This window comes from Tubulanus polymorphus, chromosome 2 (assembly GCF_964204645.1).
Source record: "Tubulanus polymorphus chromosome 2, tnTubPoly1.2, whole genome shotgun sequence".
NCBI classification, from domain to species: domain Eukaryota; kingdom Metazoa; phylum Nemertea; class Palaeonemertea; order Tubulaniformes; family Tubulanidae; genus Tubulanus; species Tubulanus polymorphus.
The window spans coordinates 2,569,835-2,584,845 of NC_134026.1; the positions used below are offsets into that span (position 1 = coordinate 2,569,835).

Genomic DNA, 15,011 nt, shown 5'->3' on the forward strand with positions numbered 1-15,011 from the left:
CCGCCTTTTTCTTTGTGCGTGGTTGAAGTTGAAATTCGAGCGTGCGGCCAAAGCCCTCATCTGCTTACAAAGTCACAAACTATTTCTTTCCGCGTAGAAGATTCCCTCTTCACCGCTCTTACCTCACGCCCGCGCGATCAATTAATGCGCTTACCGAACGACGTCGAGGGCCCTCAGAACCCCTCAAAAATAAATATTAGCTTGCCTCCGGAGGGAAAATTTCATACGGGAAATTAATAACTGTGTAAGTTTTCAAATACTTCAATGCGAATTGGAAACCCTGGTCAACAGAAAATCGCAGCGCTAATGAAAGCAGGCCATGCTCTTCATTGATTCTAATGTGTATCCAATGCGAACTGAAAGACACGATGAAATATTTATAAATGAATGTTACGTCTATTTGAACAGCTCGATCGCTGCGGAGACGTCGGAAATGCGATGCCAAAAATTGATTTCGAACACAACTATAGACATATGCGACGCGACGTTTGCGCCGTAATTTTTTCCCAAAAGATACAAATTGACGCAGAGATCGGGTTGTGTTTGTCGAGTGACTGCGACAACAGTTTCGCGGTACAGCTGCTCTATCGGCCCGCGCGGAGACAACGGAGAACCTGACACGTATAGTTTGACGTATCTGTTCAAATTATCGAATTCAGTCGAATGAATTGATGATTTGAACAGCTTAGAGAAAGATGATCGTCAGTTCCGATGTCCTTTATGTGAGTGTGTAAAATAAAATGATTATGACAATTGTTAAGTAGCGCTCTTTTAACTTGTTTTGATATTGCGGTTACAAGAGAAATAGGTTTAACCCACAACGCTGTATACATCTGTTTTTTCTATTGTATACGGCATGTCGGGGAAGAGCATATATTTGTATAGATGACGCATGAACTGATTTCAAGAATATTCCTTCATTAAAATCAGAAATAAAGAATACAACAGAGAGACGAAAAACAACATATGAAAAGCATTATTTTGATACCAACCCACTTTATTTATTGCAAACAATTATAATTCGTACGCATTCCGAGCTTCGTTTGATTCTCAAACTGCTCAAGTCGGCAGATTCTCGGATTTCGATCAGAAAAAATGAACAATATCGCATGTATTTACATCATTAGCAAAATTGTGTCCGTAAAGTTGCATCTTATTCAAAACAAAACACGAAGAGTTACGTAGAAAAAATAAAACGTAGGTGTTATAGTCTATATATAATTTTCACAATTCCATGAAAGCTGCTGGAAATCACGAGGGAACTAATCGTTGTCTTTGCTTCCTTTTATGGAATTATCTTCATCTCCGCCTTCCGAGGAGCGATCCGATATTGGCGATGAGTCCAAAGGTTTACGTCGTCTCGTGGGGAGAACACTGGCAGAAGCCGCGTCGAAATGCATCGGGCGATACGCGAAAAAGAAAGGCGATCCGATCCCGGGCGGCATACCGGGCATAGGCGTGAAAGGCGGAAAATGTGGAGCGACCATCAGATCGTGGTTAACACTAGAACGCATGTCCATTTGTGGTAAAACTGACGGTCGACCGAGTAAAGCGTCCGTAGTGAAAGCTGCTGCTCGTGGAGAAAACGCTGAATGCACGGTCGAATGCGCTACAGAACTAGACAGAGGCGTGAACGCTGATTTTATACCTCCTATAGATTTGTTATTATTATTTAGTCCATTGTTTGGCTTGAAATGTGAAAATGGGTTTAAAAACGGGTTGATGTTTGTGGTAGGATGTCCTACGCCGTTACGCCTAGATGAGTCTGCCTGTTGTTGCGCAATAACTGTATCTTGCGCCGAGAGAAAATGTTCGATCGCTTTTACTAAATCTCCGTTACATCCTTGTAAAACAAGCTCCAAAACGGCCTTCTTCTGATACGGAAAAATGCGCTCGAGAATTTCAATGTTCGTAAGACGACCGGGTCTGAAAGCGGTCGGCGGACTAGGATCTGGACTACTGCTGGAGGCCGTCGTTTCTGACGTCATGCGCGGTTTCTTCGCAACCGGAACATGATGACTACTGCTATCTGCTTGAGTGCTGATTGTTGTCGGAGAATCGCGGCCTTCGTCACTATCTTCAACTGTATCTGACTGAGTCGGGGGCTCTAAAAAAACAAGATAAACATGTCTTGATCATAATGATTTTAGGTATCAAGATATTAGTGAAACGATTTGAATATATTTTTCCTTGACCCTGATTTCATTGAAACCGTCCACGGATTGTTACCACCCAGCAACAGAGAAGTTCAGAATAGAATTTATCTCTAACTGTACAATTTCATGTTATCACCTCCCCGTGTTATTTTTTTATACCAGTTCGGATAAATCGTTTTAGTCAACATCAAATTCCGCGTCATCAAAGCCTCAAAAAACACCCGGTCGCCACTTCAAGCTGTCTGCAATACCTGCAATCACCGACGATTACCACGAGTTTTTTGTTCTTACTTCTCGATATGTTTATAAAACAAAAATATTCTCTCGAGATTTTCACAAATTGCTGGGATTCAAGTGTACAATTATGTGATCAGTAGGGAGCAACTTTGCCGAGATTAACAACGTTTTAAACTTCGTAGTGAGTTTTGACATTTGCAATTATGCGCACTTAGCGGGAAGCCTACAGACACTACTTCACACAGCGAGTTCATCTATACAATTTTGGTTTCAATTGTGTATCTTCCGACGTTACAGTTTTACAGTTTTGTAAATCAATTGATGAGAACGTCTGCTGATTTATAATTAGGGCTTTCGATATTGTAAATGTTTAAGTATCCACTAACGATCTACCTATTCGATTACCGGAAGTGATACGCTCTACGCCTCTTATAAACACACCATTTCAACCTCATCAGGAAATTCGTGTCTTACAAGGTTCCGCAGAAAGAAAAATCTCTGAAATACGTTTCATTCGCACTAAATTACTTATGAATAGTTATCGTAAATGTGGTTTCGTTAAAAATATGTGTTAGAATAATGATATGTTTTGAATATCCCGATTTGGGTACAGAAGTTTTAAAAAATATGATATTCCTAAGCATTTTGTTACGAAATAGAATAAATGAATGTATGGGATGGTATTGGATTGGATTGGCCTAGATCGAATTTTCTCAATTAAAAAAAGGTATGTAACGAACAGTTATATTATTTGTGCGTGAAGCCAGCTGTATCATCGCTTGTATCCAACTGCGAATAATCTAACATAACCACTATATGTGCAATATATACGGTTTCAGAGTCAAAGAAAATCGTCAGGGGTCCGAGAGAGGAATAGTGAGCGCTCGACGGGAGCGAAGTAAAATCAGTTGACATCAGTAACAAACTTGTGAGCATTTGAGTGCACGATGAAGTGTAACAAGATTTCAAGCGCAGTTGGGCGCGTTTTAAGATAATGTATACAATCTGGGAGGTAAAAAAGGCACCTGCCTTCATCCCTGGAACGTTTGAGATGAGATAGAGAAATAGTTACAAAAAACATCGAACTCGTTTCAATTTAGAAGCCTGAATCTATGAATATAAATCCAGAACACGAAGGACCCACAACATTTACGAATGAGTCTCTGCTGAAGTTGGACAAAAGTAATCTATCTGAAACATCGGTGAAACAGATTTTCTAGTTTTTGTTCGTTGAAATTTTGGTATTTGTATTTATACTACAGACTGCGACTATATAATCTAAATTGATTTCGATGAAGGCCTCAACTAAAGCAACTTTTAAACCAGATGCAGACCTATTGTTTTGCAAGTCGTTGGTGCATTTCGGTACGGACATCTTTGAAAACACTAGTGTTGTTGAAATTACACAATTTAACTGGATTCTGTAGTGAAAACGCGTGTCATTACACCTGTTTGCAGGTACATCTCGTATCACCTGGGGCCAGACACACGTTAAATTAGGTGTTATTTTATGAGAACAACAACTATAACAACAGGTCTTCAGCTGTCATCCTTTTCAAGAGAAAATACATCGTCCATACTGTTGAATCGAGTCAAGAGCTCTCATGCATAGCTATGTTTAAACAAGTTTTCACTCTAATTGTGTACATTGCTGAACCAAAATTTCGATCAGTGATGATTTTGTAAATACACGATATACATTCACCACTTCAAAAATGTAAATTGAATTGTTTAAAATGATATATATATGTATGTGGTATTTAACTTTCGTACAGTCGTGTATACGGATGGTTTAATGAATGAGTCCTACACTTTCATCCATACTCAAACATTGCGTTATTCAAATTCAAATTATTCAAATTTTTTTCGCAACTGTTTCAATAGATTCTCGCGATGATAAAATCGCTAATATTGATTTCGACTGTAACAGTGATCTTTATCGATGGTTAAATTTAACATCAAAATCAACAGAATCGTTGAAGCGTTCCCGGAATCGGTATATATAAGTGATATATGTAAAACGAGATATTCGTTGTTGGGGCCCAAAACCTGGTGTACATCTGCGGTACGATACAAATTCGATCTCTCCAACTTTTACTCAAAATTTGGTTGAATTAATTCACTGAGACTTGTCGCCGTGTTTGCTAAATGTATTTTTCTGCGCGGTTTTGATATCTGATATGTTTTTTTCCCGTTCCTACCGACATTAGGACGTCGGTATTAGCGATTAATATAAACAGATTGGTTTTTTTCGTCCGCGCAGTAAAAGATTGTCTACAGCAGTTATAATCAATGCCTAGGTTACTGCTGTCGGATCCATATTACATACAAAAAATGCTAATTTTGTTGCATTTCTTGATTTCTTTCTTCAACGGATTAACAAATGTATGTTTGAGAATTTGATTAAGAGTTGTTTGCATTTCCAAATCCTCACAACGATACACATGATACATTGAAAATAAATGTATATTTTTTTCAAACTTAAATTTAGGTTTCAAAACTGCTACGGTATAAGAAATACAAATTATTTCTTATGTAAAGTAAACATAAATGTAAGAACAAATGATAATGAGAGGCTCATTCTGTTAGATTCCAGAATATCGGATTCATGCGTCGGCATTTTTTCCGTTATTTTGCTCGGAGGTTTTTTCGCAGATTCTTGACTGGCTATCAGAAGGAATCAGATTTAAATTCACTAGAATCGGCATCTTTACGTGCCAACCGATAACATCGCAGAAGTTAAGTAGATTTTTTTTCGCATCTGTACTATGTATATATATAGGAGATTCGCTACAATTCGCCCTAAAACAAAGATTTACATAAAATCAAAGGGCAAATTTATCCGAACTCTTCAAAACGTCAGTTTAACGTGTTTTTGATTCGCCACGAGTCAACTCAAGTCGATGGGAGCTATTTGTAGCGCCCTTCATAAAACATAACATTTCTATCAAACCAAAGAAAGTTTATACGAAATCAAAGACGAACTATTTCCAACACTTCAATATGTCAGATTTTACATTGCCGGCGACTCGCTACAATTATAAACTATAAGTTGGTGAAAACATAACATTTCTGGCAGTGAACTCTTTAGTTTATGTTGCTGGAAGTGTGTTGATAAGTTGAAGTACGCTACGACAGGTTGAAGGGAGCCTTTTTCATAAAATATATCCAGGTGGTCTGATTACGTTATACGCTACTTAAAATATATTTCCATCATCTCCGAGTTTTATTTTAGCAGACGATATTCCACGCATTAAACTTTATAGAGTTAGAATCTGTTTGAATATGAAATTCTCATTACTTTACTCGAAGATTTCTAAGTAAATGATTTTTGATACGATCATAAAAAGTAGTGTTCAACATTAGCAATGATGTTTCACATGCTCCCCTCGGAGGTTTAACGTGTTGGGAAAATAAGGCCACACAGAAAAACTCATATCATCTGTCGTTATACGTATGAAAAGTTTCTACAAAACGGCCTTAACCGCGTAATACTATGAAATATTGGATATCGCAGATATCGTTCTTAATAAGAAGATATGAATTTAAGTAAATTAACTTTTATCTCCTGATTAATTTATGATTTTAAAATTGTGGTATTGCTGAATAAGATGCCGTTGTGCTTCAAAAAGAAAAATGCACACGCCCTTGTACTTGTTGGTGGGTACCAACTACGTTTCTTCTATTTTTGAAAAAAAAAGATGTTTAGTCGTATAAAACTAACATAGCCAACGTTTTAGGTGATGTTTGCTTTGCCTATTGATATAACATCCATTCGTCATTCGTTCACTGAATATACATAAACCGTTATAAAATACCGCGTCTAAAAATACCTATGTAAAACCTTTGTGACAAGTGACATAATAATAAGTATTGTGAAAAAAATGCTTAACTTCAATAATGGGATGATGCCGCTGAAAGAATGCTTTGAAATCATTTGTGAAGACCTTGTAACCAGCGAAGCGTTGAAACGTTTTTTGCCGACTGACCGAGATAGAAAATGCCTTCAATTTAAGATTTTCATTCTGTTTTTGAATCAAAATTCATGCCATTTCATCATTTCTATATCAGGATTTTTCAATGACGAAATTGTTTTATTGAAATCGTAGCTCTTGTTAAAGATTCTAAACTGAAGTGCATATCCCGTGATGATTAAGTTTACGATTTCTTCGCAACTAAATTCAGTGAAAGAGATTTCCCAAATTGCGGGTTTCTCGTTCAGTAAATCTGATAGGTACAAACAACTAAGTAACTCTTGTTCATTCTTTTTTAACCATTAACCCTGCACCGTTGTAGCTATTATCTTGTAATTACCTGTATTAGTTCCATCGTCCATTTCTGATGCGCATTTTAAAGGAGCTGTAACAGTGCCTGGTCCCCATAATGGACCAGCGGTCATCACTGGTAATGAGCCTTCGGTGCACGTTCTCAAACCCAAAGCAATCGCATCTTCGGCAGCTTGTTGTCTTTTTAGAGCCACCTGGGCCGCCATCACCCGCTGTCTTTCAGCAATAAGGTTACATTTGGGACACGTACAATCCCTGAATCCGCAATGTCTCTTGTGCCCTTTCAACCAGGATACCATACCATGGTTCCGACACCGCGCGCATTTGGGCTTACGCGCACCCTTTTCGGTCATCGGGTACATCTCCATGTCGCGAAGAAAGTTGTTCTGCATGCAGGATTTTCGTACAAAAACTTCTCTATAGTTCACAAAATATTTCAATCTAGTGATGGTATCAAAACGAAGATAAGGCTTATAAACGCGTTCGATACCCCTTATCCACCGTATGCGAAGCGACTCGATCCGCGCTAATTGGCCAACAGTTGTGACAGACAACAACCCAGCCTATGATTGGTCGGAATAGAACATTATGTTTGTTTCCAGCTTGCCACTTTCGCTGCCAATAATCTACTGGCGTTCTCAGTTTCTAAAGACAACAATGGTTGAAATGGTGTAATGATATACGAGTTTAAATGTTGTTTTCTTACGGTAAACGGTACATCAAACGTTAAGCGATAGATTTACGTACAATAGGCGACAAATAGCTCCGTCATCTTCCATTGTTCGTAGATTGTCAGAATTGAAGACATATCTTTAGGAGTTCCCTGACTTAAAACGTGTCTTCCTTTTAAGATGTTTTAACACCATCTGGGTGGGTTTTTGCGCGTCTTTATTTCATTTGAGAGGTTACAAGAGTCTAATGTCTTACTTTTGTTGATCAGATTTTCATTTCCTGTGGCCGTGTTTAACTGGACAATAAACATCGACAACCAAATCCGGTGCGTTATTTCAACGTCCTAATTAGTACTTATAAATCTAGAATAATTTTTTGTCAAATTTGTAGAATATTCTACAAAAAGCAAAATAACATACTTTCGCTCAGATGCGCCCAAAATATGGGTCTGAAAAAAGAACCTTTTTTTTGTTTTGATAAAATCATGAAATAGTTCTTTTTTTTAATTAAATTTCTGTTTGGTCAAAAACAATCTGGTGGCAAGTGGTACTATTCATTTACACACAACGCGGTAATAATGACACATGTGGAAATTTTCTCAAACGACTTTCAAATGATTGACAGAAAACATATATTTCAGGGGAAATAACTTCAGATAAAGATAAAGTTCACGCGCGTTTGGATGAACAAAATTATAGTCTAGTCTAGTTTCACTGAACTCAGAGCAGTTCAGAATTATCGATTTTCTCTTATTATGATAGTAATTGAGACCTGTATTATTTATCAGTATGATTATTGATTATCAGAATCGATATTATTTTACCAATCACCTGTCCGTTGTGTTTGTCCAATAGGAAGCTGAAAATTTTATTTTTTCTCCATTAATTAAGTGATTAAAAGAAACTATCCATTAATGACTTATATCTCATTTTTTTAGTATTTTTACCTTATGCGGACATACAGAAAATATACATAAATGTTTCATAAATATTTTTGAATACTTAACGAGTGTGCTGCTTTACAAGAATAAGACGTTTTTGTAACATAATTACATATATTATAATTCTTAACGATTGAATATCTGCTTCATGGCGTCATACACTGAGGCAGCATTAGAGAATGAATACGAACTAATGTAACCTGATATAATACAAATATGGTACAAATAAAATTACCAGTAACCAAATATCACACATGTACGAGTATATATGAACGAGTTATTTAAAAAAACTAATCGGGGAAAATATGATTGGTTAATCCCACATTTGAAGACTAAAAAGTTATGAAATTGAAGATTTATTGAGACCAACGTTTCTGGCGATGATTGAGCCATGATGATGGCTCTGGTTCGACGGGTTCACTGCTGTTTATATAATGCAGATGACAATATAATGTTGTTATAACTATATAGACTATTATCTCTCCTATAGTTTATGTTATAACAGTATCAAGGTATATTACAGAACCAAGCGGAAACCAGAAAATTGTGTGCAAATTTCCAAAACGTGATATATCATAACTGTCAAATCAAGCAAGTACTAAATAACCCTGACGGATCGACACATTCAAATGTGTCTATTTTGATAATATTTGTGTAGTTGTCACAGTCATATCACCAGATAGACCATCAGTGAGACTTCAACCAGATAACGCTGCTTGTTAAGTGACAATTTGCGAATTAATTCATATTTGCCCTCAGTTATATCGTCAATAGAACAAGCGACTGATAAGCTGCAATCAGTCCAACATCGCCTGAACATCACGCACGAAGTTTTGTTCACATTCAAACTGACACTTGACCAAATATATAAGCGCAGGTGTCCGTATATATGGTTATGGCCAAACGTTTTAGTTGCCGCAATCTGTTGCGATATTCGACGTTCGTTTCTTGTATCGTTATTTTCGTGTAAGTTAATGTCGAAAGAAAAATATCAATAACATACCAAAAACGCCAACTGCAAAAGATAGATTTTGCGGTTTCTCAAACAAATTTATATCCTGTTGGTCAAAGATATTGATACCTTTTCATTAGATTAATTCTTTTCTTTTTAGTCGCATTTTTTATCGTTTCATCGAGTATATCTCATCAGAATATTGAAGGCTCTTGCAAAATGTAATATAATTAATTTTGTACCTCAAAGGTATGTTCAAATACTGGCTCGAAACCGATATTCTCTATAAGTTCGAAATGAAATACACCCCAAGTATACAGTGTTCACTTTATCAGATACACAGTCGGGGAATGGTATTAGCGATCGTTTGGTAGAAACAGGTAGGAAAATATACAGACAACAGGTTCACAAATAACCGCTTAAATGATTTCACATTTCCACACAGCAACTGTATCACTCCACAAGGCCCTCCCGTGTCCATTCCTACGGGTTGACTCGACTTACGATTCAAAGTTAGTGCATTTCTATTTAGTTCGTTGGGATTCGGGAGTCGGTGTAACTACAGCTCCTGAGATTCCGGTGATCTAGAACATAATACATGCATGATTTCCCAATTTCGGAAAAATACCTCAAATTTTAAGAAGGACGAGTGCATATCTTTAATCTAGTTTTCAATATAGAAATATACTTATTTTGTAGGAAAGTTTATAGGTAATTCAGCTAAATTGTTTTGTGAAGGTCGTATGTTATGTCCACACGGATTCTTGATGATGATGTGAACGTCTGTTTGTATATTTCGTCTGTTTATTCTAAGGCAGGAAAGTGAACGTTCGGCGACATGGCACCGGAAGTTGGTCGAATTAGTGACAGTTTGACGGGGACATGTTGCGACTAATCGTAGCATCAAATTCCATTTAGTTTTCGAGTGCGGCCTCGTGTGCCGATCATTCCATATGGCATAATTAAAGTACACGCGGGAAACAAACTTGCCGCATTCAAGGGCTGGAAATGACATTTTCAGATATTGCACTTCAGGCGCCAATGGAAGAAGAGTGTTCGGTTTCTGAGTTTCCGTGATTTCTTCGCCTGAGCGATGATCACGATGCACCGAACTAGGCCCACTCTTAATTTCACTTATTTCCGTCCGTAAATGGTCGTATTATACCGAATGGCATGAAACACCGTCAATTTACTGAAAGAAGACACCGCGAATATTTAGTCAATTTGATTGAGCCGCTTACGTGAACACAATATGAGATGAGATGGCCGTTGTTAGAAGCGTCAGTAATGAATAAATGATCTAATTTGATTCTTAAGAAACTACAACCTTTTGAGGATTACGTTTCGTCGTAACGCCGTCTGTAAATACAAAACTTCGGTCGGTGATATTTCATTTGGAATGCGCCCGGTTTAATATTCAATATAAACATAAAACTGTAATGATGTAATTCGTTTAACTATAATACGCATAATCCTATACCGTTGTCTACTTCAGGTCGATTTTAATCCACTTGACTGTTTAAGACGAAGTCCGTGGACAAATCCGTTAAGCGTGGTGTGTGATGTCATAAGAAGTTGACTTACAAAGTCTTATGTACATGAGTAATGTAGAGCTCACTGCATGAAATTACTTTAAAGAAATCTTTTGTTCAAATACATGAAAACCCAATGAGATTTAAGTTTATGTGAATCGCTCTCGTAATAACTACCTCGGACATACAGCGGTTCTTCGTTTATCACAAACAGAGAATTTCATCCTAAATAGGATAATTTCAATAATAATCATACTGGATTTAACGGAACTATTGGAACTATAACGAACAGATATTCTGGTCCCCCAAAATCGCTGTAACGAGGTTCCACCGTAGTTTGAATCTTGGAAGTTTAAATATTCGTATATGAGCTCACGTTATAAAACTATAACGTATAATTCTTCTATAATAAGCGAATGTATGTTAGAAATGGAATCAAATAAGTTCTGAACAGCTCAATATCAAATATATATATTTTGATACCTCGTGGTGTGCGCAGCTCCAATGTGATTCCACGCAAAATAAATATTGAGCAATTAAATCGATGATATACCATATGTATATATGTAGTTTTAGTTCTCTCTTTCACTCTTGATCGGATACTCAAAGCGTTTTGGGCTAATATCACAGTCAGTTCGAGTCATAAACATGTTGAGCAAACATGACAGAAATTAGGAAAATAACTCTACGAATAATCATTCTGTCAATCACCGCCACATTTGGGCCAGTGATACAACAGTTTCCGTGTTGTTTTATCGGCGTAATAGTTGGCATTCCTTGAGGGGTCATCACTCGTGGACCGCTAAACCACGCTGCAATGCGACTATCATATTTCCCTGAAAATCACGATGTAATTAAACAAAACAAGTATTTGTATATGCAGCCTCTTATTGATGTAGTGAAATTGGACATTCGGCCAAATCTAACAAATGATATGAAGCAGGACACATTGCACTGACATCCGCTATTTATTCGTCGATCAAATTTCAGATTTTCATACGCCAGATACAACAGAATATTATGACATTCCCGATACCTCGGGCAGTGATCTATAAACTTGCAAAAATCGCCTCTGTAACCAAAACTCTACTCGCATGAAACAATTCGCTGATCTTTATGGCAAATACCATGCAGATCCCGTGGAATAACTATGGAACTTGCGGAACCAGGAGTCACCACCACACAAACAACTTCCAAACACTAGCTCAGTTGTGTAGGTTAACCCATAAAGGTTCCAGTATCAATCCTTTGAGTAGAAAACTTCTCCTTTTTAAGAACAGCCCTAGACAACATCTCTGGACCGAGTTATCTAAGAACAAAACTGTAAATGAAAAGTCACGGATAGTTGAGCACAGGTTGTCTAAAATGGCTAATCCTGGTGTGCATGGAAATTCATGAATATTTCAGAGGCTTGAATCGAACTGGTGATACACAAGATTAATTAAACACTGGTACCCCCGTCTGCCTCTCTGAATTCAAAACTGAACAACACTGATTTCACCGAAACGTCTCGGTTACACTTAGTATTAGTACTACGGATTATGCAAATGGAATAATACAATAAGATCTGGCGCATGATCATCAAGCCTACAGAATCTCACGATGCAAAGCAAGAAATCTGATATTTTTGCCAAATAGTTCATTGCTAGGAAACTGTTTGTATCACGGCTGTATTGTTATGATAAAAGTGGATGATATTCGATTTCAGTAAACATTGATGAAGCGTTATTGCTGCGTTCACTGTTTGCTTATATAGAAATATCATCATCTTGATGGCTTAGATGGACACCCAATTCTAGATTGTACACACCGTCATACATGTTAAGTGTAAATTATGATGAATTAACATGAAAAGTTACCAGAAATCAGATATTCACGTGTATATAAGTATGAATATACAATGATTTAAGGAACATTAAATCATGGATTCGTTAACTCTGTCTATATGTTCATGATTGAATATGATCTTAGGATGGCGTGAATACTCGGAAATACTCGGAAATAGATTTCATTCGATGGTGCACAGAGTTTGGCGGTAAAACTTTTAACCGGCTCCCTGAAATGTTTATAGCCTTATGGGAAACGGGCAGAAATGTTGATAGTACGATAGAATTTCCAATGAAATTCGTATTTTTAATCGTATAAGTGGAGCTTTCGTGATCCGTTGCACCACAACCATGACAACGTGTAATATTTCAAGAACACTTCGCGCAAAAGGCAATGAACTCTGTCATTATTTTGGTCCATTTTCAAGCGTATCTAAATCATTTTAATCATAGAAATTACACCACAAAACCACTTCCACCCGAAAAAAACGATATGTACTACTGTTTTAAAGGTTTCGACGATTAATGGATCGATCTTCAACCGACCATCTGAATCAACACTGGTCGAAATAGGAAACGCTACCTATTATAGTTATTGTTTCACGCGAGCAAATGTTTCACGCCTATCAGAATCAAGGTACAAACATATTCACCATCCCCGGTTATTACCATGAAAAGAAGCAAACGTTTAGCGTCTCGATGCTAAGATCATGACGCATCTGAAAGGTCCGATACAAAACGACATAATAGGCTTAATGCATTAATTGTAAGAACCGTTCTCTATGTAAATATGAAAGTGTGTTCGAAAGTTAACGCATTTAAACGTGAATAAATTAAAATTTGTTTCACTCATCCCAAACTAAAATGTACGTAGGTGTGGATAAACCAGACCACCCCTATTATATGTAAAATGTTTGAGCGCATTCGAAAACATATAAATGATGTGGGGTGGTAACTATTAATAGTTCATAATCAAATATTACATTGAAGCGATGTGTACGCGTCTGGTTACTTAGAGAAGTTGGTCGGTAAGTTGAAACGTTGCTTTATTTCCTGGCGGGAATTGAATTTTATCAAACGATCGCCATCGGTTAATTACGTTTTATTTGCTGTTAAATAGATTCAGAGCGAAGCTTCGAAACTGGAGGAAAACGTTTTCGCTGTCCAATCAATGGAATGTTGACGTAACGTAGTTGTCTATGTGTCGAGCGTAAGATTAAACGCTAAATAAAGGCCACTAAATAATTTCCGCAGTACCAGATTTCACGGATGTAATTTGACAATGATATAGTGCGTTATGTGGAGACATCGATTCCTTATTTCGCCCAGAAATGTTTGACTTTTTTGCGCGTAAGAAATTGCGAGCCATTTAAATGGTAGGATTGTTAACAATTTTCCATTATATGACAATAGAAAATTTACCGAATAAAGACGCCTTAGTTTTTCATCTTAAAGAATAATGTAGAATTTCATTCGATGTGCATTAGAATTCGAGCATATAATCAACGAAAGCATAGACCAACATATCTTGACTGAAAATCATACTAAATCAGTTTTTCAGATATTTGAAATGATCTTCTTTCACGATCAATCAAATCCGTCTTTTGATGCACGATTTGGTCGCAGACGGATCGAGTTTATTTTCCCACGAGGTGATCTGTTTGATGAAACCATCGTCTTGTCAGGATGTGTACATCAAGCATTGTCCAGTAAAGAATTAATCCTCTCTCAACACATTTTGTCTCTAGTTGTTATATATATGCCCAGTAGTGGTAGAGATAGGTTCATTCCTGTCAAGAAAGTAAACTTTGACTGTTCTGAATGACCGTGAGATGATGTACACGAAGAGATCCTCGTGTGAAAACCTCGTGAGTCTACGGAGTATATTGACACAGTTTATAGTCTGAATCAAGTCCGAATAGTTCCCAAAATTTCCGGAACAATTAACGGTCAAATATAAGCCTTTCCTTTCTATAAAGCTGTGGGTATCCGATTGGTTTTTGACCCGCGAGACCACCGGTCGGGGGTTATAATCATTATCATCCAGCTATTCTCGCTTGGATCCAGCTATTTTCTCTGGCTTTTCCCTTTTTATCATGGTCCATGGTGATTTCTATCTTCTATGCTCCGTTTACTGAACATCAATTAAAAAACTCTGATGATAACGAGGTGATTAGTATAAAACGTTGAGGGTAAAAGAATCACGTCCCTGGGTGGGCTCGAACCACCAGCCTTTCGGTTAACAGCCGAACGCGCTAACCAATTACGCCACAGAGACTATGTGCCACTCGACGCTGAAATAAACTGCTATATTACAAGTCATACAGCAAGACGCTGCCTTTACAGGTTCGAATCTTCTTAGAGAACACAAAGCCAAAGATTTGTTGGAACATTCAGAAATAGAAGACAA

The 15,011-nt window shown here is 37.2% G+C and overlaps 1 protein-coding gene and 1 non-coding gene across 2 annotated transcripts; both read right to left on the minus strand.

The window, feature by feature from the left end:
- Positions 1-997: 997 nt before the first annotated feature.
- LOC141900413 (doublesex- and mab-3-related transcription factor dmd-4-like) lies at positions 998-7,123 on the minus strand. Its single transcript, XM_074787303.1, has 2 exons — positions 6,708-7,123; positions 998-2,089 (listed from the first exon to the last, which is right to left on the minus strand). The coding sequence occupies exons 1-2, from the start codon at positions 7,069-7,071 to the stop codon at positions 1,263-1,265; spliced, it is 1,191 nt and encodes a 396-aa protein (XP_074643404.1). The 5' UTR covers positions 7,072-7,123; the 3' UTR covers positions 998-1,262.
- Positions 7,124-14,805: 7,682 nt separating this feature from the next.
- On the minus strand, positions 14,806-14,879 carry Trnan-guu (transfer RNA asparagine (anticodon GUU)). The gene has a single exon. It is a non-coding gene; the product is annotated as a tRNA-Asn (tRNA).
- Between the last annotated feature and the right edge of the window lie 132 nt (positions 14,880-15,011).